The sequence below is a fragment of the Phocoena sinus genome, chromosome 14 (assembly GCF_008692025.1).
Source record: "Phocoena sinus isolate mPhoSin1 chromosome 14, mPhoSin1.pri, whole genome shotgun sequence".
In the NCBI taxonomy this organism is placed as follows: domain Eukaryota; kingdom Metazoa; phylum Chordata; class Mammalia; order Artiodactyla; family Phocoenidae; genus Phocoena; species Phocoena sinus.
In genome coordinates this window covers 86,535,074-86,562,181 of record NC_045776.1, presented here as the reverse complement: position 1 = coordinate 86,562,181, position 27,108 = coordinate 86,535,074, and the positions used below count along the sequence as shown (strand labels likewise).

Genomic DNA, 27,108 nt, shown 5'->3' with positions numbered 1-27,108 from the left:
ATGATTTTAAAAGACAAAAATATATAATAGGTTAATACAGCTATAATTTAATATTATATATTAATGCATGAAAAGCATTTATATACATGAAAAATTGTTGAGAAAGATACATCAAAACACTAATAGCAGTTCCTTTTTGGTGCTGAGATTTCAAGTGGTTTAAAAGTTTGTTTCTTAATCTGACCTCCATCTTACAATGGTCACTTTTTTTTTTTTAATTTTTGGCCACGCCACGCGGCTTGCAAGATCTTAGTTCCCCGACCAGGGATCGAAGCCGGCCCCATCGGTGATAGCGCCAAGCCTTAACCACTGGGCCGCCAGGGAAGTCCCACAAGAGTCACTTCTTGTGTGTGTAGCTAATAAAGTAACACCGAATGAACACAGGAGGATGGCATCCTTAATAAGGACAAAGGTCACAAGATACTAGGTGTTTGGGAGGTTTGTCCGAAGAGCAGCGTCGCAGAGGCTGGCACTACTCGTCCTCCTGCGTCTCAGCTGCACCCCCATCCTCACTGGGATGGGACACTGACGACACCTCGGCAAACGGGGAGAAACCGAGTTTGTTCTAATCATGCCTTGCTCCCTCCTTTCTTCTACCCAAAGAGTCCATTTCTTTGACCCTGGCGGCCTCTTCTTCAAAACCATGTGAACCTAGCAAGGAACTGACGCAAGGCGGCGAGATGCACTTGAGTCAAAATCCTACCCGAAGATTTCATCTCTTACCTGAACGCTGAAGGAAGGTGTTCCAGTTAAAGGTGGTGTTCGGCACTGTTGCAATTCCTGGGTCAAAGGAAAGAGAACAAAAGAAAGTTCACGTTGTTGAGACATAACCAGTTATTTTGTGTTGACACGCAAATAACCGTCATACTCGGTTCTTATAAAGAACTAAAGTTCTGAGGGCTTTGCTGAATTCCCATGAATCTCTCCAAGCCTGTGCGCTTGGAGATGAGCCCACAGGAGACTTCTCTGGCGGTCCAGGGGTTAGGGCTCTGTGCTTTCACTGCCGAGGGCCCGGGTTCGATCCCAGGTCAGGGAAGTAAGATACCGTGTGCCACGCAGTGAGGCCAAAAACAAAAATAAAAAAGAAAATAAAATTCGCCCACAGTTCCCAAGGAGAAAAGATCCATCACTTTCAACCCCACCATCCATTCCTGGGCCAAACTGTCTCTAGGTCACAGAAAGCTTGAGTTCCTAGAAAATGCATATAGGTGACAGGTATCCCAAACATTTCCAACTAAACTCTAAAAGAAATTACATAGAAATTATGTCTGTATTTAAAATTCCTCATCTCAACCTTCTAAATCATACATAATTTCCTGCTATCTGTGTCACTTTTTCAGACAGCTTTCAGTTTAAAGTTCTCTGAAAAAACGAACATTTTAAGATTTCAAAAATCCAGAGGCAACATTTAACAGATTATCTCGAGAGCAGAAAAGATGTGAAATTTTATGGAATGTAAATTAAGTCGTCGAACCGCCTCTCCAAGGCACTCGTAAGCTGGCCATTCACACTGACTAATACAGACTACAGTTAGTAAAGTTTGTAGTAAAGTCCACTCCACGCCTGCCCCAGCACAGACTGTGAGTGGATGTGTTCCACCCGGTCCTGGAAACCCTTAATCCCTGTTAAGCAGGTTGAGTCCTCTAGTTTATCCGGCTGGAAACCGAGGTTCATCGCGGTTAATCGGGATACAGAATGTTAGGTGTCAGAGGCTGCGTCCAAACCCATGCGCTGCATCAAAGCCCATGTTTTTCCTGCAGCCCCGTCTTCCGTGGTTATAAACAAGGGGCTGTGGCAGAGGAATGGAAGGTCCAAGCCCAGGCCTGCCCTGACACTTACCCCTTTTACGCATACTGAGTCAGTGCATCGTTTTTTAAATGGGAGCTCCAAGAAAGAGTTCATTTGATGAGTGATTCTGCTGCTAAAAGTATCCCTGAAACCACTAGAGCCTTGATAATGTGATGTTTATAAGGTGGACTTGTTCACGTGACCCTGGGCTCAGCACGGGTTCAAACCTAAACTCAGAATCAGCCACATGTTCTCTGGAGCTACTGTTTCCCTGATCTCTATTTTGCGGGTCAGTGGTTCTTCCCTGGTGGTGCAGTGGTTAAGAATCACCTGCCAAGGCAGGGGACACGGGTTCGAGCCCTGGTCCGGGAAGATCCCGCATGCCGCAGAGCAACTAAGCCCGTGCGCCACAACTACTGAGCCTGCATTCTAGAGCCCGCAAGCCACAACTACTGAGCCCACGTGCCTAGAGCCCGTGCTCTGCAACAAGAGAAGCCACCGCAATGAGAAGCCCCCGTTTGCTGCAACTAGAGAAAGCCTGCACGTAGCAACGAAGACCCAACGCAGCCAAAAGTAAGTAAATAAATCAATTTATTAAAAAACAAAACAATGTAGTGACAGTTTCAGGTGTACAGCAAACTGATTCAGTTTTACATATACATGTATCTACTCTTTTTCAAATTCTTTTCCCATTTAGGTTGTTACAGAATATTGAGCAGAGCTCCCTGTGCTATACAGTAGGTCCTTGTTGTTTATCTATTTTAAATATAGCAGTGTGTACATGTCAATCCCAAACTCCCTAACTATCCCTTGCTCCCACCCTTCCCCTCTGGTAACCATAAGTTCGTTCTCTAAGTCTGTGAGTCTGTTTCTGCTTTGTAAATAAGTTCATTTGTATAATTTCTTTTTAGATTCCACATATCATACGATATTTCTCTTTCTCTGTCTGACTTCACTCAGTATGACAATCTCTAGGTCCATCCATGTTGCTGCAAATGGCATTACTTCATTCTTTTTAGCGGCTGAGTAATATTCCACTGTGTATATGTGCCACATCTTCTTTATCCATTCTTCTACATTTTAAATTATTCTTTTATAAAGTAGTCTTATTTTTATCTTAATGTTAAAATTAATAAAAGTGTACCCATTCTACTATTTTCAAGTAAATCCCAGACATCATGTTATTTCATTTCAGTAGGTATCTCTACAAGATAAAAGACTCATTTTTTTTCAAATATACATATATTTAAAATTTCTTACCTTGACTCTGGACATAGATCTTATCCTTGGCATGTGGCTTTTGAAAAGAGGGGAGAAAGAAAAAAAAGTAAGTTTGCTAGTCCATTCCCATTGCTGCTTAGAGAGAAAATGAAGGCCATAAAAATATGCTCTTGGAAAACATCACAAAGAATCATCTACACAGCCACTCACAGACTCGTTACTGTATCAGAGCAAAGAGTCACCTCTGCTTTTAATGGGGGTTAGCCCATTAAAAACACAGCTTATCTAAGGGAAGAAGTACAAAGAGGTCCCTTAAATCAGGCATAATGCAATATTACCAATTTATAGTTACTATGTTAGTAGAAAAGTGATGAAGCTCAGACAGAGAACATGCCAGGGATACAGCCCATCAGGTGCATATCAGGAGCTGAGGTTGAAGGCAGACGTTTTGGGAAATGTGGTCTGTGGATACAAACCCTTGAATAGAGAGAGTACACTCCCCACCTTTGGAGAAGAAAGGAGGAGGGGGAGAGGGGAGGAGAAGAAGGTGAAGACAGAGGAGGAGATGGGGATGGAGGGGGAGATGGAGATGGGGATGGAGGAGGGGTACCCAGTATGTTGGGAAACAAGAGAACAGGCACCAGGGGGCAGATTCTTCCAGGATGTGAATGGACTGGTCTCAAGGACCCTGTAAGGACCTCCCCAAAAGCCTCTTTGACATCAAGGGACACCGTGACACTTGCATGACTGATTTAGATATGTGTCCCCAGATATATACGTGCTATCCCTGGTGGTGTTTTCTGGCGGAACTTCACAAAACTACTAGAGAGAAAAAGAATCCATTTCTCAAGCTCGTTTCGAAACAGTGACATAGATATTTTCAAAATCAGGTTTAGACCCAAAGGTGGATGTTACGGGAGCAGAGTGAGAAATCCGCTTTAAAGGGCAGCAGGGTCAAGTAGGTGCAGAGGGCTGTTTCTCGTAAATGATCAAAGATATGGTCATTTTGGTGATAAAGTCTAAAAAGGTGCATCTTTCTACCATGTGGCCTGAATATCAGCTCCATGCATGAAACGACTGAACTAGGTAAAGAGTGGCCATCACAGAAGTTGCGTCTTCGTGCTCTCTCTACCTAAACGTGTGTGAAGGGCTCCGGTGGTCCTCCAGGTGACTGGGATCCTGCGAATTGCATGTGATCTGCTGACCCACTTTGACCTTCATCCTCAAATCAGCTTTATGTTTTGGGAAACAAACTAAAGGTGAGGCAGTCCTGACAAGGGAGAGACGATCAATGGGGAGAAGAGGGAGTTACCCTGCCCTCCGCCTGGTGGATGGGAAGGTTCTGGGAGAGGCAGCATCTGGCCATCCTAGGACGGCTGAATGGAAGTTGGTACAGAGGGACTTCCCTGGCGGTCCAGTAGTTAAGACTCCAGGCTTCCAATGCAGGGGGGTGCGGATTCGATCCCTGGTCGGGGAACTAAGATCCCACATGCCGTGCATGGCACGGCCAAAAAAAAAAATAAGGAAGTTGGTACAGAGACACAAGTCTTGGTTTGGTTTTGCTTTTGACCTTAGCATTACATTTTATATTTATCCATCAGAGGTACCTGAGACCTCGAAAAGTCTTGAGTATCCTCTCCATACGCCACATAGCAGGATGCAGCCCCTTTTAAAATGCCCTTAAAATAGCAAGCCTGCAAAAAAAGAGCTTCAAAAATCTCTTCTCTACTAGTTAAAAAAGATATTAACCTTAATGGGAAAAAAAAGGTTAATAGCAGCCATTTGAAATCAGAGTTTAGCTCAGAGCCCTAAAATATTCCTTTTTGTTAAATTATAATTTCACTAGAAAACTGAAGAAAATTGTATTGGAATGGAGTGCAGGCTAAGAGTGCCTCTTCTTTAACCAGACCTAAGCCTACAACATTGGCTCAGAAAATGTCCATAAGAAGGATACTGAAGCACTGTCAAAAATATACCCGGATAGCATTTTAACTTTCAAGGTAATACAAGTGTTTGACAAAAACAGATTCACTATAATTCTATATAAATTCAATTCATGACTGTCAGGCAAAATGGAGATTACAGCCTTACTACTATTTTCATTAGAACTGTGTCATGCAATTAGAAATATGTAAACCCCAAATGCTCCTCTCAAGAAAGTTCCTTTGGGCACAAACAAAAATTAATTAATTAAAAGGGCATCTCAACTCTATAAACAGAATAAGTTGACTCTATATGGAAATGTCTGGGTTTATCTGCTGATTTTACCTATCTCTGAGGATTATTTCCCCCAAATCTATTGAACTCCCCCCGCAAAACAAGTAAGTATCAAGTCCAATATAGACTTTTAAAACATGTCATAAATGGCATTTGAAGATCTTATCCGAGCAAATCAAGAAAATAGAGGGACGGTATAAAGGGAATCTGCATCTGAGTTATTTTTAATCATTGTAAGAAAAGCGATCTGGCAAAAGCCAATTAGCTTATATTGATTTCGAAAATCATTTTCTATATTAAAATGCTCTAAATACAAATTAGCTTTCTTTGCTCAATATTTATTGTTGTTTCACTTGCCTTGAAATAACACGAGTCGAAGTCCTTATATATATCATTTCCCTTGGAAGATCAGCTCATTGATGCATAAAATGAAAAAGAAGACTCGTGTGTGTGTGTGTGTGTGTGTGTGTGTGTGTGTGTGCGTGCGTGTGTGTAGGAAGGGTGGAGAGGGAAGATTCTCCATTTTTTCCTCCATTTTTAAAGTCTATGAGAAAACATTACTTAATTTGACCCACTACTAAATATAAAATGTCAGTGCCCTATAAATACATGTGACTTTGTAACAGACCCAAATGCTCAGTTATGCCTTTTTATAATGGAATACCAGACAGACAACAACAACAAAAAGATTTCCCATTCTTTTATTAATATAACCTTCTGAAATTAAGCTTTCCACCAAATGGAAACCACAATAAATATTACTTTTAAAATCTATGCACAATTTCATCCTCTACAGGTGACAAAAATATTATTTTACAACTTCTGATGATGGCTTTGTTAAAAGTCATTTAAAAACAGCTACAAATTACTTAGAAGAAATCATGGCCTGTAAGTGTATAGCTTTCAAAATACATCACAAAACACAGAAATTGGGCATTTTTCAGGGGACACGGGTCTCTTCTTTTCTCCCTCTTCTCTTTTCCCTTAGAAATTGTTTTTAAGTAAGGAAAGAAAATAATGTTCAGGGAATTCCCTGGCGGTCCAGTGGTTAAGACTCAGTGCTTTCACTGCCAGGGCCCAGGTTCAATCCCTGGTCGGGGAAACCAAGATCCCACGAGCCACGTGGCGTGGCAAGTTAATAATAATAATAGTAATGTTCAAAATAAAAATGAGGGGGGACAACCTTGTCACTAAAATCCAGACAAGGAAAGATTTTCCAAGAAAAGGAAAAAACCCACAGATGAGATGGGGAGGACGTCTGAGAACTGAACTGCGATCCAGTTTTATGGGATCTGACGTGAAACAGGCTATAAATAAAGATGAAACTAAAACAACCCTGGGCAAAATCAAAGGATGAATGTGTAACACATAATCTAGCCCAGCAACTCAAGAAATAGGAATGCCAGCAAGAAAATTCCCAGGAAGATTAAAAAATAAAATACAGTTAAATCTACGGAGCAAATAACATGGAATCATTGCTGATTTTATTCAAAAGCTTCCCCTTCTGTTCTCTGCCTCTGCAATCTGATGAATTAGAGCAACGCTTCTGATCATCCCAAAAGCTTGTGCCCCAGGTCATGGGAAAGGTTAACTCAGAATCTATGCTCTGAAATTGATGAGTTTTCCATCCTTTGAGTTCCTTTAAAACTTTTCCATTCCCAGGGATCTCACATGGGGGAAAAAAATGCAAAGAACACGTGCAGTTCTATCAAGAAATCTCTGAGGGAAGCCAGTCTTAATAGAAGTTATTAAAAATGATTAGCTTCCTAAGATATGACCAATCCCTGGAGTTTCCCTTACAGGATATTTGTGGGGAGGGCCAGCATACAAACTAGGGTTTCCAAAGATGAAACAGAGGGGTGAATGTTTTTAAGTTCACATTACAGTAGAAACTATAATAAAAGATGTGGTCTGTGTAGCTCCTGCGCTGTCAACGTGATTTTTGGAGATGATCAAATACAAAGCGATGGGCCGTGCAAGAAGAAGAAGAAGTAACAGTAATTCAAAGGACAGCATAATTCAGCAATTAGGCGAGAGGCAGCTCATTCAGATTAGAAAAGAACTAACACCTACATCAGCCTTTTGAGCTCCCCTGTGCCATGAACGGGCAAGTGACAGCCAATGAGATCTGTCTTGCTTTCTGTATTTCAATTTCCAAAAGAATTGTGATGAGTATATGTACACAGTGAAAGTAAAATTACTCTTTAGGTATTGCCTAACTGCTTCCAGAAAGTTACTTTTAAGGAGTGCCAAGGCAGCGTAGATGAATTAGGCCCCAGAAGACAGGGACTCAAAATTTCCAAATTAAAAAAAAAATCACTAAAAAGTAACAATACCAGGAAGCGTAGCTCAGCACTAACCTCAACAAAGTGTATCCACGTGCCATGTTGGTTATCACTCCGCTTTTTCTGAATTCGATAACTGTGTCAAACAGTATTTACTCATGCTCAAGATTTTTTAAAATAGTTCATAAATAAATATTTGAATTTAGAGAAAGTCCGCTTAGCTGAGTACTTTTTTTTTTAGAAAAAACATGTGAACAGTGCAGTTAAACTTTACACAGACCTGTGGGGTTTTGAACCCAGTGGAGACAAATTAAACCACAATCATTGTTTCTGCAGAGAGAAAAGCCTTCAATTAAGATATGTGGATACCTAATTTGCTTTTAATTATATTGGTGAAATAGTTACATTTTCTGGTAAAAGTCTGGTGAATTTAGAGAAAGTATTCTAAACACGGACTAGAATTAGAAGTGCCCAAACTTGTATTCTGAATGTCTATTACACACTGTAGCAAGAAATCAAAATGCTATTTAGACTAGTTTTAAATTTGCACAATGCATATATCACAGTTAGACATGTGCGGTGAATCTAATTCCTAAAACACCAAATCAAGGTTATAGTATCACAGACCGACAGAGGAGCACTGTCCCAAAACACGGCCGATGTTGAACTTGGACAACGAGTACTAACTATGTAGCAGGCGGATGCCAGTAAAAAGCCCCTGGGGGCTTCCCTGGTGGTGCAGTGGTTGGGAGTCCGCCTGCCAATGCAGGGGACACGGGTTCGTGCCCCGGTCCGGGAAGATCTCACATGCCGCGGAGCGGCTGGGCCCGTGAGCCATGGCCGCTGAGCCTGCGCGTCCGGAGCCTGTGCTCCGCAACGGGAGAGGCCACAACAGTGAGAAGCCCGTGTACTGCAAAAAAAAAAAAACAACAACAACGGGCCCAAACAAAGGCACTTCAAATTAAAAGAGATAAAATAAAACTCTCTTTATCGAACTCCAATCAAACTAATTTGTGTGAAGTCAGCCAGAGGCAGAAGGGTGCTCATCAACACAGCATCCAAAATAATGTTTCTTTGTTTTTCCCCTCATTGTGCCTTTTTTTTTTAAAAATTGAAGTATAGTTGATTTGCAGCGTTGTGTCACTTTCAGGTGTACATACATACCTATCTATTGTTTTTCCAGATTCTTTTCCCTTTTAGGCTATTACAAAACATTGAGATAGTTCCCTGTGCTATACAGTTGGTCCCAAAATAATGTTTCCAAAGGAGCATCCTAGCTTTGTCAGAGGGCTGAAATTAACCCACAGCTTGCAAAATATACTCTCCCTTCGCTCCTTCCTGTTACTGTGTCTCCACGACCAGATCGGAGCATATGTTTTGGAAAGCTTGAAACAGGGTGCTCCCCACGTGCATATCTGTGGTATGTTGCACTGTCCAATGCTGCAGCCCTGGGCACGTGAGGTTATTGAGCCCTTGGAGCGGAGCTGGTCTGGATGGAAATGTGCCTCCTAAAAGTAAAATGCACACTCAATTTCAAAGACCGAGTACCAAAAAAAAGTGAAATAGCACCTTAGTCATTTTTATGTTGCTCATGTATTGAAATGATAAGATCTTGGATACAGTAGGTGTGCAGTTAGGAACTTGGCCTTGGCCAAGAGGTGGTCTGGCTTTTGCCCTGGGCTTCTAGGAAATAATCTATGTGATTCCTAAGGGGCATGTGTTGGGAGCCAAGAAGTTTTCGCCATTAGAAGATGGCCGACATCCTGCTTCTCTTCCTGCTTAATGAGATAAAAGCCCGCGCCTAAAAACGAAAGCCCGCGCTTCCAACGAAAGCCCCCGCGCACGCAGCACCAATGATAATTTGCCAAGTACTTCCCTTATTCTGGATCCCGCCCCCCTTTCTCTGTACTGTATAAATACAGCTACTGCAGCAATAAAGGTTTGAGGCTTGATCAGGATTTTGTCTTGCCTCCATTCTTTCGCGTCTCCTGCCCCTTCTTCTCTTTTCAACCCCTACAGGTTCCTCCTCGGACTCACAAGGATTTGTCCTGCTGGTCGGGACTCCCGGGGACGCCCGGGGCCGTGCACAATTGGCGCCCAACGTGGGGCCCGAGGAACGGATCCTAACGGAGGTAGCACGCTTACGAACGCCTGGCCAGGCACCCACTGAGCCGCCGCGAGAGTGAACTCGAAAGTGCGGCTCGATTAGGTCCCCGGAGGACTAGCCGCCCTTCGGCAGTTGTGACCGGTAGAGAGTAAGGTAAGTGGAGCTTAAAAATGGGACAGGAATTGAGTTCCCACGAACTCTTTCTTCAGGGGATCGAGGATTCCCTCAAGATGCGAAAGATTAAGGCTAGAAAAAAAGATTTGCGTGATTTTTTTATATTTTTTGTCTGATGTTTGCCCATGGTTCCCACAAGAAGGGACGATAGATAAAAAATGTTGGAATCGTGTAGGAGATTGTTTAAATGATTATTATAAGACTTTTGGGCCTTCTAAAGTACCTGTGACTGCATTTTCATATTGGAATTTAATTAGAGAGATTCTTATGGGTCATTCTTTTGACCCCGATGTCCAAAAGGTTGTTGAGACCGGAGAAACAATTCTTAAAGCAGCCTCTCGCCCCCCTTCAGTTTGTCCATCCGTTACCATTGATATGGGTTCAAATGAAGATTTCCCAAAAATTCCAGAAACTGATCATCAATGTCCCACAGATAATAAAACTGTCCCAAGGATTTATCCTTCCCTTACTGCTATTAAGGGTGGTCCCAATGATGACCAGCTTTCCCCCCAAGACCAGGAAACTCTCGATGAGCAGGCTGCTCGTTATCATCGCAAGGATGACCCCTGGGGATTTCCCCTTTTGAAGCCTCCGCCATCTTATAATACTTCTCACCAGATGCCTGCCTTTAGTGCCCCTGCTCCCATTGCCCCCCTAATTGATCCCCTTCGACAGGCTAAGACAGCCTTAACCCAGGAAATTTCCTCTTTGAGAGACGTTTTACAACAAAAACGGGAACGTTTAGATCTCCTAAAGGAGCTTAGAGCCCTTGAAGTGGAGCTTACTTCTTTAAATTTCTCAGGAAGTCCCAACAAACCCCCACTTCGACAAAAATCAGGACCCATTAAATTAGCTTTCCCTGTTACTCGCAGTCAGAGTCTACCCACCCAAGGTGGGATTCAAGCTGAGGATAGTGAGGAAGGAGAAGAAGAAGAGGGAGAAGAATCTCCTGAGCCTGATGAGGGACCAGATATTCATGATCCTTCTAGGGGTGGTCATTTTGAACATAAATATCGCCGCCTCAATTTAAAACATATAAAAGATCTAAAATCTGCTGTTAGCAATTATGGGCCCACAGCCCCTTATACATTGGCAATCTTGGAGGGATTAAGCGATCGCTGGCTGACCCCAAATGATTGGCTTACCCTGGCTCGCGCCACCCTTTCTGGGGGAGATTATGTTTTGTGGCGCACTGAGTTCGTGGAAAATTGTAGAGAAACTGCTCAACGAAACGCTGAAAGCAGAACTTCCCGGACATGGACCCGAGATAAATTCCTTGGCCGTAGCCCCTATGATTCCAATGAGGCTCAGGCTGCTTTTCCCCCTGGTCTGTTGGCTCAAATACAAAATGCTGGCCTTAAGGCCTGGCGCCGCCTTCCGCCTAAGGGTTCGGCCACAACTTCCTTGGCGAAAATTCGCCAGGGACCAGAAGAGCCTTATTGTGAGTTTATTAGCCGCCTCATGGACGCCACCGAACGTCTGGTGGGCGACAGTGAAACTGATAACGCCTTTGTTAAACATTTAGCTTATGAAAATGCTAATCCGGCCTGCCAGGCTGCCCTTCGGGCTCATCGTGGTGGTAGCCTTGCTGATTATATTAAATTGTGTTCCGGAATTGGTCCCTCCCATTCTGTTGGTCTTGCAATAGGAGCCGCCCTAAAAGATTTTATTGAAGACACATCCGCCCTAGACAAACAACAAAAAACTTGCTATAATTGCAAACAACCTGGACACTTTGCCCGGGATTGTCCACTATATAGACAAGGACAGTCATCAAAGGCTAACCCACAACAACCCCAACATCAATCCCGAGCTCCTCCCACCACCGTTTGTCCTCGCTGTAAAAGAGGCAAACATTGGTCTTCGGAATGTTATTCAAAAACGGACATAAATGGCCAACTACTCCCCAAAAAACAGGGAAACTTTTCACGGGGCCAGCCCCTGGCCCCTTCCTTGGAACCGAACCAAGGGGCGATTCGGTTTGTTCCTCAAAAATTTGGACAAGTTCCCCTCACCCAGACGTTGGCTGCCCGAGCGTCTTATTAAACCTATAAATTCTATGAAATAATGAAAATTATCCAGGGCCCTTTTCCCTGAGATTGTATTTCTTTTCCTTTTCAGAAAAAGATGGAGATCCTCTTGGCATTGAAAAGACGACAAAGACAACAAGGACTATCCGTTGTGACCCTGATCCTGTCATCTTTGCTGGTTGTCAGCCAGGCTGAACCCCCTCCACACTTGCCTCAGAATTTAACCTGAAGCAGAACCAAAAGATGATTCTGGCTGCCCCTCCACTGGAGCGGCATGAGACAGAGACATGCCTACCCCCCTCTTTGATGGGAGGGTATGGGTACCGAGTTGAGTGTGACAGCAAAGCATGCACAAGGGAAAACCTTTATACATAAGGTAATCTCTGTTATTCCCTGTGAGTATACCTGAATTATGAAAGAGGTTGGTATCTAAACATTGTTTTTGGCTTCAGTATCTAAGATTATTCTTGGCTCTGCCTCTCCTCCCCAAAAGATACCAAGAGCCAGCAATGGTGGACACACATACATTGTCCACGGGAGGATTCAGGTCACTACTCCCTCACTCGGTTAATGCCCACCTCCTTAAAAGAAATAAAAAGGGAGGAGATGTTGGGAGCCAAGAAGTTTTCGCCATTAGAAGATGGCCGACATCCTGCTTCTCTTCCTGCTTAATGAGATAAAAGCCCGCGCCTAAAAACGAAAGCCCACGCTTCCAACGAAAGCCCGCGCACGCAGCACCAATGATAATTTGCCAAGTACTTCCCTTATTCTGGATCCCGCCCCCCTTTCTCTGTACTGTATAAATACAGCTACTGCAGCAATAAAGGTTTGAGGCCTGATCAGGATTTTGTCTTGCCTCCATTCTTTCGCGTCTCCTGCCCCTTCTTCTCTTTTCAACCCCTACAGGTTCCTCCTCGGACTCACAAGGATTTGTCCTGCTGGTCGGGACTCCCGGGGACGCCCGGGGCCGTGCACAGGCATGTATTTCTCTAGGGTGAGGCCAGCCACAGCTAACGGTCTTAGGTAGGGGCTGGCCATGCCCGAAAGACCAGCCATGTGATGGAAATTGGGCACTTTGGGCCAAGTGGTATCAATCTGCCTGAAGACTGGATTCAACCCTGTGTGCAAACAATCAATCAATCAAGTCTATGCGATGAAGCCCCAGGATAAACTTTGGACACCAAACGCAGTAAGCTTCCCGGGTTGGCAAAACTCCGTACGTATGTCTCAGATCAGTAACGGGAGGTTGAGATGGTCATAGATCAACAGCCAGAGGGTAAAATGTCTTGACTGCACCAGGGAGAGGGCGATGGAGGATCAGCCCCTGTGTCTCTTCCTTTGGCTGATTTTAGTCTGTATCCTTTCCCAGTAATAAACCATAACAGCGAGTGTAACTCTTCGTGAGTTCTGAGTCCTTCAAGCCATTTCTCAAACTTGAGGGTGGTGATGGGGACCCCCTGAACTTGCCTTTGGTGTCAAAAGTGAGGGCAGTTTTGGGGAGAGTACCCTTACCCTTATCCTTTGCAGGCTGGCTAACTCGGGGAGGTGGATTAAGTAAAACAGATTATTAAAACTGATCTTCCTTGTTTCCACTTACTTTTAAAAATGGGACTCTCAGAAAATTGTAAATTACATCCATGGCTCATCTTTGTAGGGTGCACTGTATTTCTATTAACAGTACCGGCATCAAGACTGAGCCTGTGTTTTTATAAAAATGAAGTTTGAGAAAATAACAAGTTTTAGGCCGGATTTTATGCTCGAAACTATATTTATCTATACAGACTCTACATGAAACCACAAAAGCAGTAAGAAGCAAAGACCATAAATCTTTCTAATCTGGGATAATTGGAATTTGATTCTGGTTTGATAATAATTACGTAGGGTTAACTAAGTTTGGACTGAGCCAAGCCTGCTCACCAAAATGAAGGAGAAAATTAAAAACAAAAGGTGGCAGGTCAATACTGCAGCATGAAACTTAACTACTCAAAAACTGCATCACTGTTCCGAACACGTAACTACCAGTAGTCTCTCCACAAAAATCCATCTCAAAGCATGACATAGATATGGCTGAACAATGAACCTTTATATTGTTTCTACACAGTTTTCATTTGCAAAAACTAATCAGATAAAGGTATTGAGCTGAACTTTATTGAAAAATCATCCACCAAAAAAGAAGTACTAAAGCGGTATTAAAAAACAGGTTCACATTCGAATTTAATAACTAACCTCCACCACTTTAAACAATAAAAACAAATTCATCCTTTCTTTTATGAGCTTTCTTGATGCTGCCTGTGACATCATCATCCAAGACAAAACAATTTTTGCCGACTTCTCCATTTCTTTCTTCAAATGCCTTGTTATTATATTTGGAAAAGCATCTGTCTGAAAACAAAGACTGCTAACCTAGGATGAGGGTAGATTTGGTGTGGCTGACCTCCTGGGTGACAGGCAAATGGTCAACTTAATCTTGACATGTAAGATGATCCTTCCAGGAGTTCCCCGGCAGTCAGTGGTTAGGACTCTGCGCTCTCACTGCTGAGGGCCCAGGTTCAATCCCTGGTCGGGGAACTAAAATCCCACCTGCTGCGCGGCGCAGACAAAAAAAAAAAAAAAAAAGATCTTTTGACAGGACACTGCTGGATATTCTCACCACTGCCAGCAAGCCTGCCCAAAACGTAACTGGTCTATGCATTTAACGCAGTTTTCTCATCATTACATCGAAAAGTTAATCCCAGGCTTCCCTGGTGGCGCAGTGGTTAAGAATCTGCCTGCCAATGCAGGGGACACAGGTTCAAGCCCTGGTCCGGGAAGATCCCACATGCTGCGGAGCAACTAAGCCCGTGCGCCACAACTACTGAGCCTGCGCTCTAGAGCCCATGCTCTAGAGCCCGCGAGCCACAACCACTGAGCCCACGTGCTGCAACTACTGAACCCTGTGCGCCTAGAGCCCGTGCTCCACAACAAGAGAAGCCACCGCAATGAGAAGCCCACGCACCGCAACGAAGAGCAGCCCCTGCTTGCCACAACTAGAGAAAGCCCGTGTACAGCAGTGAAGACCCAACGCAGCCAAAAATAAATACATCAATCAATAAATAGGTGTTACAATCTCAAGGGATAAGCACTAAGTGCGGCGGATTATTAAAATGGACCTAATCAGTGGCTCCCTCCCTGCACCCCTGCTTTTTAAGGCCACCCTTGAAGATCGCCCCATAAGGAGCAAGAGGCTATAGCTCCGTGCTTGACTTGCTCTGGCCCACAGACAGTAGCAAACAGCACACAGGCAGAAGCTTGCAGCCTGCTCACGCACTGGTGCCTGCTCTCTCCTGCCGCTGAGCCTAATAAAGGGCGACAGACCACACGGAGAGAGACACCAACTGTCCCAGCCATCCCAGCCGAGGCCCCAGCACGTAAGCAAAGCCATGCTGGACTACCCAGCCCCACTGGGTGTGCCCAGAAGTGCCCAGACAACACAAAGCATAAATGAGAAATGGCTGTCTTAAGGCACTATGTTTGAGGTGATTTGTTATGTAGCAAAAATAACTGATACAGCAGTGAACACATCTGTACCAGTTTTGGAGGGCCACAGGTTTTACAGACAAAGGTGACATTTAAAACTGAGAAGTTAGGGAAAGGGGGGGAAATCATGGAGGATAAACTTGCTTCAGCAGGGAAAAGCTTTCTTTTATGTCTGGCTTAACAGAAGGCAGTTGGAGTCTCATATCTGCTGCTCTATTCAATCTGTTTCCATATGTTTCTCTGGCTGAAGTGTATAAAGCAAATCCTGCTTCTTGCTGATAGGTAGTTGGAAAGGGGAGGAATATTTTAATATGGGCCTTTAAGGAGCCTTTTCAGATCATTACAGGTATTACTCTTGGACATGACACCAAAACTCAACAAATGGTAGCTTCTTAAAGGTTAGTTGCAATATGGAACCTGAAATTATATCATACCCTGATATATTCGAATCATAGGTCTATCTTGCACTTTGATGGATGTGTTATCTATGCATGATTCTGTGATGCCACGTATTAGTCATTTGAAAAATATTGGTTCACTGAGTGACGCAGATCTCGCAAATGTTGAACCATTTCATTACACAGCATCCAAAAAAAAAAAAAAATTCACATTTGTTAACACAACCACTGATCTCATCAGGGAAGGATGTAAGGGGAAGCCGTCCACTTCCTGGTGGCTTACCAGATTCTAATTTTTGCTTTAAAATTTAAATGATATCATTGGCAACAGATACTGCCCGTTGTTTTTCTTGAAGTGACTCACTCAACTGAGTCATTTTTAAGAAAATGACTGCCAAATGCCCAAGTCTGAGTAACCATAGTTTGGTTATCAGTCCTTCAGATAAAAAATTGTGTTAAGACATGGCTGGTTCAGTCTGCAACCCCAACGTTGCACCAGGGCCTTTGCTCAAGACAGCCTGTAAAATGCCACCAACAGGAATAATGCCTCCAGATGACAAGGGCCTAAGTGCTGTGCACAACGGTTTGCTGGTAAAGCACAAGGACCAGCAAGGCTGGTGGCCCAGGGGCACTGCAGGGGTCACCATCTCAGAAAAGAGCATCGTGCCTACGATCCACCGGAGGAAAGCAACCTTTCAGCTGGCCTTTTCTTTAGTTTTGCAGACACCAGCCCCACAAGTCCTCTACAGAACTCCCCACGGAGGATTCAGATTCCCGCCCACTCATTTCACCCACCCACCCCAAGTCATAATGAAGTTTAAAAGTCAATAAATGCATTAACTTGTAGAGCTACAAAGCCCTCTACTCATTAAAGCCCTTCAAATAAAGAGTCCAGCCTAGGAAACTCCAGCTGCCACCTAAGGGATTGCTACTCGCAACGTGTACAAGGATGCTGCAGCATTTACAGTGCAGTCCGTAAATCATCCCATTTGAGCACATAAAATGAAAACAGACAAAGCATGAAAAGATCTGGCGGGGACTCCCCTGGTGGCGCAGTGGTTAAGACCCTGCACTCCCAATGCAGGTGGCCCGGGTTCGATCCCTGGTCAGGGAACTAGATCCCACATGCATGCCGCAACTAAGGAGCCTGCCTGCCGCAACTAAGACCCAGTACAACCAAATAAATAAATAATTATTTTTAAAAAGAGAGAGATTTGCAAAAACAAAAAAACAAAAAAGAAAAGAGCTGGCTATTGGGCTATTTTTGCAATTCAAGAAGAACAACAACAAAAAAAATCAGTGACAGTCTAAGAGTATCTACCCAAATAAAAAAACATCAACATATGGGAAACATAACACACTGCTGTGGCCACCATGGGCGGTGCCGATGGGAACCATGTCAGCTCTACTAAAACTGCGTTTCTGTTCTCTGATCCTACAACTTTGCCAGCGTAACCCAAATCAAAACGTGAAATGAACACGTACCCACTGCCTTTGTGCCGTTTCCTTCATTGACTCTGTGAAAGCGACAGCGAATCTAGGAAAGTGAGCAAAAATAATGAAAATGATTAGGGCAGAATCTAATTAACATAACTGTGAAACAGCTCTTTGGAACAAATTGTGAGCGGCAGGTAAGTAGCTGAATTTACGGTGCGATCAATCTTTATTAGTCGTGGTCATTGGCTGGTAGATTTCATCTCCACTCACATCCAAAAAAAAAAGTTCTGTCTGCAGAAAATGAACAAATGAAGCTCAAAACTTCCTATGTTTCTTGTTCCTTCAGGGAAGGTGAGGGAAGCAGAGATAAAGACAGAAAACAGAGGGACTTCCTTGGTGGTGCAGTGGTTAAGAATCCGCCTGCTAGCTCTATTTACAATAGCCCGGAGATGGAAAGAACCTAAGCGCCCATCATCGGACGAATGGATAAAGAAGATGTGGCACATATACACAATGGAATATTACTCAGCCTTAAAAAGAAATGAAATTGAGTTATTTGTAATGAGATGGATAGACCTAGAGTCTGTCATACAGAGTGAAGTAAGTCAGAAAGAAAAAGACAAATACCGTATGCTAACACATATATATGGAATTTAAGGGGAAAAAATGTCATGAAGAACCTAGGGATAAGACAGGAATAGAGGCGCAGACCTACTGGAGAACGGACTTGAGGATATGGGGAGGGGGAAGGGTGAGTTTTGACAGGGCGAGAGAGAGTCATGGACATATACACACTAACAAACGTAGTAGGGTAGATAGCTAGGGGGAAGCAGCCGCAAGGCACAGGGATTTTAGCTCGGGGCTTTGGGACAGCCTGGAGGGGTGGGATGGGGAGAGTGGGAGGGAGGGAGACGCAAGAGGGAAGACATATGGGGACATATGTATATGTATAGCTGATTCACTTTGTTATAAAGCAGAAACTAACACACCATTGTAAAGCAATTATACCCCAATAAAGATGGTTAAAAAAAAAAAAAAAAGAATCCGCCTGCTAATGCAGGGGACACGGGTGCAAGCCCTGGTCTAGGAAGATCCCACATGCCGCAGATCAACGAAGCCCGTGTGTCACAACTACTGAGCCTGCGCTCTAGAACCCGTGAGCCACAACTACTGAGCCCACGTGCCACAACTACTGAAGCCCGTGAGCCTAGAGCCCACGCCCTGCAAGGAGAGAAGCCTCCACAATGAGAAACCCACGCACTGCAACGAAGACCCAACGCAGCCAAAAATAAAATAAATAAATTTATTTTTAAAAAAAAGACAGAAAACAAGATGCACTAGAGAGGCAAGGAACTTAGATAACATTCAGGGGCAGGTGATCCGGTCCACTGGCTTTGCCAAAGGAAAACTAGGCAAAAGTGTTCAAGATTTACTGAATGTCCCCATTCATCGAGAAATGGCGGTTTCCAGAAGCAGGACTGGGTACACGTGGAATGAACCAGGAATACCTTTTGGGGCCAGAAAGTAAGAAAGCGCTCAAAACATGGCAAGGGCTTGTCAAGAGGATGCAGGAGTCAACTCAAAATATCTCCAATGGCCATGGCTGGGGTGATCTGGGCACCAAAATAAGTAATAGGAGTGATGGGTAACCCATAGAGTCAAATAAAATAAATAGCCATGGGTCCGTGTTGATGTAACTAAATAACTGAATAAGTAAATGGGGTCAAACAGACAACTCTTTCTTATAGAATTCCAATTAACAAATGTATGAGTGGTAGAAATAGAAAATTGTTGCAACCAAGAACCATTAGTAGGAAATTCCCTGGCGGTTGAGTGATTAGGACTCAGAGCTTTCACAGCCGGGACCCGGTTTCTATCCCTGGTCGGGGAACGAAGGTCCCGCAAGCGGCACCTGGCGTGGCCAAAAAAAAAGAAAGAGAAAAAAAGAACCGTTAATAGATGATTCCTCCCCACTGGCATGACCTGGAAAGGGGAGCTCACGTCCCGCTGCCTGTGTCTTCTCCAAGCCTTCCTTCTTCCCTCTCCTCACTCTCCCCAAACCAGCCACCAATCGCAGACACAGCCAATTGCATGCCTCTTACTTAAGGGAGAGATAGGGAATCCTTCCCTTTGGGTAGAATAAACGTGAGCAAGCAGGACCAGACCACATCAGACCTTGCATCTGAGCCCAGCAGGGATCGGACTACTGGCATCACTTATGAGATGCTCTCCACGTCCCCCGAACATTGGCAAGAAACACAAATAAACTGTATTCTGAGGGCATCAACTTTACTCCAAGAAACGAGGATAAAAAGGAGAGAAAAGCAACTGAATAGCAACTGCAAGGAGAGTGCAGAAGCCTTCCTTTGTGGAAGTCTGCAAAAATGAGAAACTTAAGAATCAAACAAAGAACAAACTATGCATGTAAATTGCCTGTCACAGTTCCTGGTCCCTAATTCATTGAACATCTGGTAAACATCTGCTATTATTATTTTCTACTAGTACTAACACCACTACTGGGACTTGTGCAAAACATTAGGGTGCCCCACGTGGCCAGTGAACAAATTATTTGACAGCCTAAAACTTTCAGAAAAAAAAAAAAAAGACACCAAAAGCAAGAACAGCCATCGAACAAAGAATAAGGTCAATAACACAAAGACCAAGCAATTACCCCATAACGGCGTTTATGAACAGCCACTCATCTGGCAAGCGTGATGCTCTACTTTTCGGTGAGAATGTCAGCTCCACATGGGCTGGAACGCTGCTCTTGTTCATGGCCACCTCCCAAGCCCCTGGAGTGTCTGGCACCCAGGAGACGGGCAAAAATACCTGCTGCCTGTATACGTGTATAAGTAAGAGAAGGAACAGTTCTCCTTAAATTCCAACAGGAAGCAGGTGAGGGGGAGGGATGGCTGGCGACGGGGAGAAAAGAGCAGGAAAATGTCCCAGGTGTGCGGAGCGGACTCTGTGTGCACAGCAGCCCGGCGGCTGACTGTGACTGTCCCCCACCCATGTGACCGTCCCCACCATCACGTCCTGCTCATTTCAGAACCCAAGATGAGGCATCAGTAGGAGCTACAGCATCAGTTTAAGATGGCAGGGAAGGATGAGAGTCTTGGGAAGGTTCTCCTCAAAGGTGCATGTGAAAATGTTTTCGGAGTCAGAGAGGTGAACTGGAGCTAACTTGAAAGACAGGCCACTTATTCCAGGGCCACAGATAACACGGTCTTTCTTCTGGCTCCTCATATAGGAACAGGGAGCCTGGCTTTACACCCACCTAATAGATAACCTTTTAAGAGAGTTTCTAGCCCAAAGATCCTTGGAAGATAAAGATATTTAAAATAACACATTTCTACCATTTGCAAAAGCCAAGACATGGAAACAACCTAAGTGTCCATCGACAGAGGAATGGATAAAGATGTGGTTCATATATATAATGGAATACTACTCAGCCACAACAAAGAATGAAATAATGCCATTTGCAGCAACATGGATGGACCTAGACATGATCATACTAAGTGAAGTAAGTCAGACAGAGAAAGACAAATAGCATATGATATTTGTATGTGGAATCTAAAATATGGCACAAACGAACCTATCTACAAAACAGAAACAGACTCACGGATGTAGAGGAGAGACTGGTGGTTGCTAAGGGGGAGGGGGGTTGGGGGAGGGATGGTGTGGGAGGTTGGGGTCAGCCGATGTAAACTATTATATATAGAATGGATAAACAACAAGATCCTACTGTACAGCACAGGGAACTATACTCAATATCCTGAGATAAACCATAATGGAAAAGAATATTTAAAAAAGAGTGTGTATATATATATATATATATATATATATATATATGTGTAAAGCGAAATCACTTTGCTGTACAGCAGAAAGTACCACAATATTGTAAATCTACTATACTTCAATAAAAAATAAAATAAAATACTATTTAAGGTAACATAAAAATAAAATAACACATTTTTTAGGAAAAATATAAAAGTACCACTTTTGCGCTTTTGCTTGAACACTGCCATTTCAAAACACACTTACGTTGACACAGAATTGTTTGTCAAAAACACCTTTAGTAACACTGAAAAACCACAAGGAATTACCAACATTCAACCAGTTTTGACCTACAGAGCAGTAGCTTCACGTGCCACTGATTCCGTAATCGGGAGAGCATTTGTGAGGCAATTCATTTCGTACAAACTCTCTTTTGCTCATTTGCTAATGTGAAGTTAAAGTGAAAACAATGTTAAGTTTTTCTAATATGCACCTGGATAAGACTTCACTAAACAATTTCCACAAATCTCAAATACTCCTTATTTAATTTTGGTGTTTATAACTACCAAATACATATTATAATATTCATAAGCCAAAAAGCGGATGCTAAAATAAGTTCACATACTATACCATACAGGAAAAGTTGTCAATGCTAAAAAAGTTGAAAAGTATACCTTATAGGGAAAATGTAACTATTTAAATGAAACACTTGTTATAAAGCTAGACAAGTTCAATGCTTTGTTCTACAGAAAAGTATGCTGTATTGTGTCGGACAAGAAATCTGTGATTCATGCAACTTCCCTGCCCACTAACTCCAATCAATATCCCCAAATAAAAATCAATGTGTGGGGCTTCCCTGGTGGCGCAGTGGTTGAGAGTCCGCCTGCCGATGCAGGGGACACGGGTTCGTGCCCCGGTCCGGGAAGATCCCACATGCCGTGGCCGCGGAGCGGCTGTGCCCGTGAGCCATGGCCGCTGAGCCTGTGCATCCGGAGCCTGTGCTCCGCAACGGGAGAGGCCACAACAGTGAGAGGCCCGCGTACCGCAAAAAAAAAAAAAAAAAAAAAAAAAAAATCAATGTGTGTTTTAATAACAACACAATGAATAATGTTAATGATAATATCATGAGATGAATTCATCCCACATTGTTTCTCCCAAGCAGAAAGATTTTCCTTCTATGAGATAGTGCATTACAAACTGCAGGAATCTAAAGGCAATAAATTCTTAGGGTGTAAGAACAACAAGAAGAAGAAAACCTATAATGATAGATCACCTTTCGAGGTGAGCCAACACTGTTTTAATACCTTCATTTATTGTAAAACACACACACATACGCGGAGCGTACTCTCTATCTTAAAAAGGTTGCGTTTCCACATTTATGTCCAGGAAGTCTTCAGGAAGAAGCAGTGTCCTGAAATGCAATGCCATCTATTTGTAACCCTAGTTTTAAGAGGCAAGATTGACACCTATCTTTCCCCACAAAAAAATTAGGCTGCGAAATAGAACCTGGGGTTCTGTCCTTGGTGTGGATCAGAAATGCGACAGTTACACACACTTGAAGACGTCTGGATTCCCATGGCTTCTCAGCCATGCAAGGGTTACAGACGAGCACAGAAAATTCATGGTTAGTATAGCTTCTGTTATACAGCAGAAACTAACACACCATTGTAAAGCAATTATACTCTAATAAATATGTTAAATAATAACAATAATAATAAAAAAGAAAGAAAATTCATGGTTGGCCACTTATTGGGGACATGGAAGCAGCCTAAATGTCAATCAACAGACGAATGGATAAGGAAAATGTGGCATGCACATACACTAGAATACTTTTCAGCCTTAAAAAAGGAGGACATCCCGACATCTGCAGCAACATGGATGAACCTGGGACATATTTATGTTCAGGGAAACAAGCCAGATGTGGAAGGACAAATACTGTATGATTCCACAGACACGTGGAATCTAAAGTAGTCAAACTCATGGAAGCATGAGTAGCATGGGAGGGGTTGGGAGAGGGGGAAACAGAGGGAGGGGAAAACAGCGAGGTATTAGTCAAAGGTCACAAAGTTTCAGATGTACGAGATGAACATGCCCTAGAGCTCTCCTGTACAGCAGAGAGCCTACAGGTAATAATACTGTAGGTAAACAATTTGCTAAGAGGGTAGATTTCTGTTAAGTGTTCTTATCATAAAAATTAAAATAAAATCATAAAAATAAAGAAGGTGGGAGTAAACTTTTGGAGGTGATGGACGTGGTTACAGCATAAATTGTGATGATGGTTTCACAGGTGTACACTGATCTCCAAACTCATCAAGTTGTGTGCCTTGATTACGTACAGCTTTTTGCATGGCAATCATTCCTCAGTAAAGTGGTTAAAAAATTAATAAGTAGTGTTTCCACATTTTCAAAATTCATCACCTGTTTTTGTTTTTTTCTCCCCACAATGATTCAAAAGTTTACTAGAGTTGAAAGGATGCTTCAACAGTACTGGTTGGGTTTTCGGTAAGCTCTGAATTCAGGGTGATTCGATGGCAGGTGAGACTGAATCAGCAGCAGCCGGTGGGTGCACGGGGGGCAGAGACCACATCCACCCACGTCAACCCTTCCGTGGAATCACCCCAGAAAGCCCAAGAAGAGTGCTTTGCTTTGCTTTGGGTAGGCATGTATATTTCTTCTTTCGATTTCATTAGCTCTTTTTTTCACAATTTTTATATGAACAGAGAGGATTTGTATTTTCTTATGATGTTAGTTATTATGACTGTGATTGTTATAAAGAGAAAATGGGGTGGTTCTGTTTCCCCACCAAGCCTCCCAGTTCACTCCAGAATGCTGTACAGATATTATCATTTTCTAAGAATGCCTCGACATGAAGAAGGTTGGGAAGTACAGCTCTGGGTTCTCAGCAGGGGCAGTAACTCCCATCCCAGGGGCTAGAAATGTGGGCAGGTGTGTTTAACTGCTGCAGTACCCAGCAGGTGCTGTGCACACGCACTGTCCAGAGTCTGGGACATGCGGGGCAGCCCCACAATGAATAACTATCCTGCCCAGAATACCCACAGTGACCCTACTGAGAAACCCGCTCGCTGGTTGCTCTCACAAATGGTTTATATATAGCCCAGAAACCCGTATAGGTTAAGAGCCACGTCAAAGAGATTCCTCTTGACACAACTAGAAACATGAAAATTACCACAGAAAACATCTTGTTAGCGAAGGCAAACATACAGTAAAGGTGGTAAATCAGCCGTGTATAAAGCTAGTAGGAAGGTTAAAAGACAAAGAGTAGGAAAATCACCTGTATACCACAATCTACATAGTTAAGGGAGATGCAAAACAAAAAGATGTAAAATACGTACGACGTCAAAACCAGTAAATGTTGGGGGGAGCAGGGTGGGGAAGTAAAAAGGCAGCGTTGTTAAAATGTGCTTGAACTCAGAGAACAGCAAGTTAACATAATCACGTAGATCGACAGACAGTCAATACAGTACGTAACTATGTAACATCTTTGTACGGTGACAGATGGAAACTAGACTTATCGTGGGGATCATCTTCAAATGTAGACACATATTGAATCACTATGTTGTGTAACAGGAACTAACACAGAGTTGTAGGTCAATCATACTTCAAAACCAACCAGTCAAACAAACAAACTCAGAGAAAAAGAGATCCAATTCGTGGGGACCAGAGGCGGGGAGTGGGGAAGGGGCAATTCGATGCAGGCAACCAAAGGTCCAAACTTCCTGGTGTAAGATAAATAAGTCCTAGGGATGTCACGTACAACATGATACATATAATTAACCCTGCCATATGTTATACGTGAAAGTTAAGCAAGTAAATCCTAAGAGTTCTCACCACAAGGAAAGAAGGTTTTTTTTTTTCTATTTATTTGAATTTGTATCCATACGAAACGATGAATGTTCAGTAAACTTAATGTGATAATCGTTTCAAGCACGCAAGTCAAATCACTATGTCGTACAGCTTAAACTTATACAGGGCTGCACGTCAGTCGTATCTCAAGGAAACTGGAAAAAATATTCTACTTGGGCAAACCTGATGCAAAGTCAACCCCAATTTGTGTGCTAATAAAGCTTGAGTTTATCCATCTCATCCCTTAGCAAGAATTCTGTTTCTTCCACCACTCAGAACATTCTAAGCACGTTCGTCCAATATTAACTGTAGTCAAAGAACTATTCAAGTGCAATAACTTGTTCACAGTGACCATTTGTGGCAAAATAAACAGGCACCAAATGAAAGGAAAGATGAACAAAAAGAAAGAAATTGATTCTACGTGGAAAGATGTAAACCTCCCAAACTACTGGTTTCCTCTGTCTTTGTGTGTCAGTGAATTTCAACCAAAAGGGTTAGATGCTTAACTCCTGTGAAATTCTCTTAAGTCTTACCTGGCTTCTTCTAGGACTTTTCCCATCACTTTGTTTTTTTCTCCCTGCTTAACGTCTTCATTTAAATCAGTTCCACCAAAGATGATTCCAAAAGGAATTCCATGACCTGCAAAATAGGATAATTAACAAAGCACAGATCACCTTCGGAAACACCCCTTGGTAACCATCCCAAAGCGACGATATCAAAAACTGAAGTTCCCACAACGTAGGGGGCATATTTGGTTGTTTGTTGAATTTTACCCACAGCTCTTCTGAATAGAACAGGTGTCACTGTTAAGAACATGACATGGGGTTAATCACGTGAGACAAGACGATTTTAAATCAATTTGCTTTCAATTTTAACACATGAAAAATGTTGTTGGCCTCCATCTATCAAAGCCAAGCGTATTGTTCGGAAATGGGTTAATCTGGAGCTACTGGTGCTCTTATGACAGAAAAAGAGGGCTTCAAATTTAGATCTGCTGTTCATAGTAACCGTCACCGTGCTGGCAAGGAACCAAGAGGGAGAGGAAAGAGACACAGACTGTATCTTCAGGCACACACAGTACAACAGCAATGACAGAACGTGGAGGGCACAAATATATGGGAACCAAAAATACTGGAGATGTTGCGTGCGTCAAATGGAAAAGGATTCCCCCCCGGGAGCATGTTTATTCTGAATGAAGGGCCCTGGGCTGACGGAAGGCACATTCCCTGGCTGGGTCATTTCACAAGGCACCAAGCGTGCACAGGTCAAGTTAAACAGTGTGCTCGTCACACAGGGCTCCCTAGAAGGACTTCCAAAGGTCAATAACAATTTCAAAAGAGCAAAGGCAAACCACTAAACAGACCAGATCTAACTTCAGTCCATACTGGGGTTTCTCAAACAAGCCATCTCTACTGAGATTCAATATGTAAGTGGAGAAGGTACAGATCTTTCCTTGGATTTGCCTTAGAAGCGTTTGTCACGCAAATGAGCAGATTCTATCTATCTTTTCTCTTTCTGGTGAAGTGCCTCTCACTTCACTGCGAAGAATTCAGCCTTTAGCTACTAAGCACACCAATAACACATAAGAGGTACAGAAAGGCTGTGAGTAAAAACCTCAAATGAAAACTTTAAAAAAAATTTAAGTAAAAAAAAAATCAAGTGCATTTTGATTAACACAATATGTGCGTAACATACATTTCTCTGTACAAAGAACACCTGTGAAAGGATAAACAGAAAAAACCTAGCTGCTGTTGTCTCTATAGAAGGGACCCTGGCAGTCCAGTGGTTAGGGCTCAATGCTTTCACTGAGGGCCCAGGTTCAAGCCCTGGCTGGGGAACTAAGATTCCACAAGCTGCACGGTGTGGCCAAAAGAAAAAAGAAGGAACCCGGAAGGCGACTGATTTGGAACAGGAGAGAAACTTACTTCTTTTCCCTCTATAACACTTTATATTGTTTGCACTTCTTACTACGGACTGGTGTGACCTTTTCCAAAAGTACTAAACAGTCAGGCAGACACGGAAAGGCGAGTGTGGTAGAGATGATTCCTCTTCTGCCATGGGCTTAGACTTTGGGGGATGCTGAGATGGGGAGAATGATTTTAGCACGTGGGATGGACTTGAATCTTTGGGGACCAGAGAAAGGTCTGTGGTAGGTAGAATAATGGCCTCCAAAGACGTCCATCTGTAATTCCCAGAATCTATGAATATGTTACACGGCGAAGGGAAATTAAGGTTTTGACTAATCTCTTCCTGTTTCTTGTTGAGAACATGCTTTAGGCTCGAACCTAAAACAA

General features: G+C 43.1%; 1 protein-coding gene across 8 annotated transcripts in view; it reads right to left on the bottom strand.

Moving 5' to 3' along the window:
• The window catches only part of GLT1D1 (glycosyltransferase 1 domain containing 1), a 157,526-nt gene that overhangs the window by 99,361 nt on the left and 31,057 nt on the right, over nt 1-27,108 (bottom strand). For all 8 annotated transcript variants that reach the window (XR_004353093.1, XM_032653985.1, XM_032653982.1 and 5 more), the window contains 4 exons: nt 25,348-25,453; nt 17,222-17,273; nt 3,049-3,085; nt 724-780 (listed from right to left, as the gene is read on the bottom strand). Coding sequence is in view for 7 of the 8 variants with exons in the window: in XM_032653985.1 (XP_032509876.1) it covers nt 724-780; nt 3,049-3,085; nt 17,222-17,273; nt 25,348-25,453 (252 nt within the window). In the remaining variant the exon portion in view is untranslated. The remainder of the gene's footprint in view (nt 1-723; nt 781-3,048; nt 3,086-17,221; nt 17,274-25,347; nt 25,454-27,108) is intronic.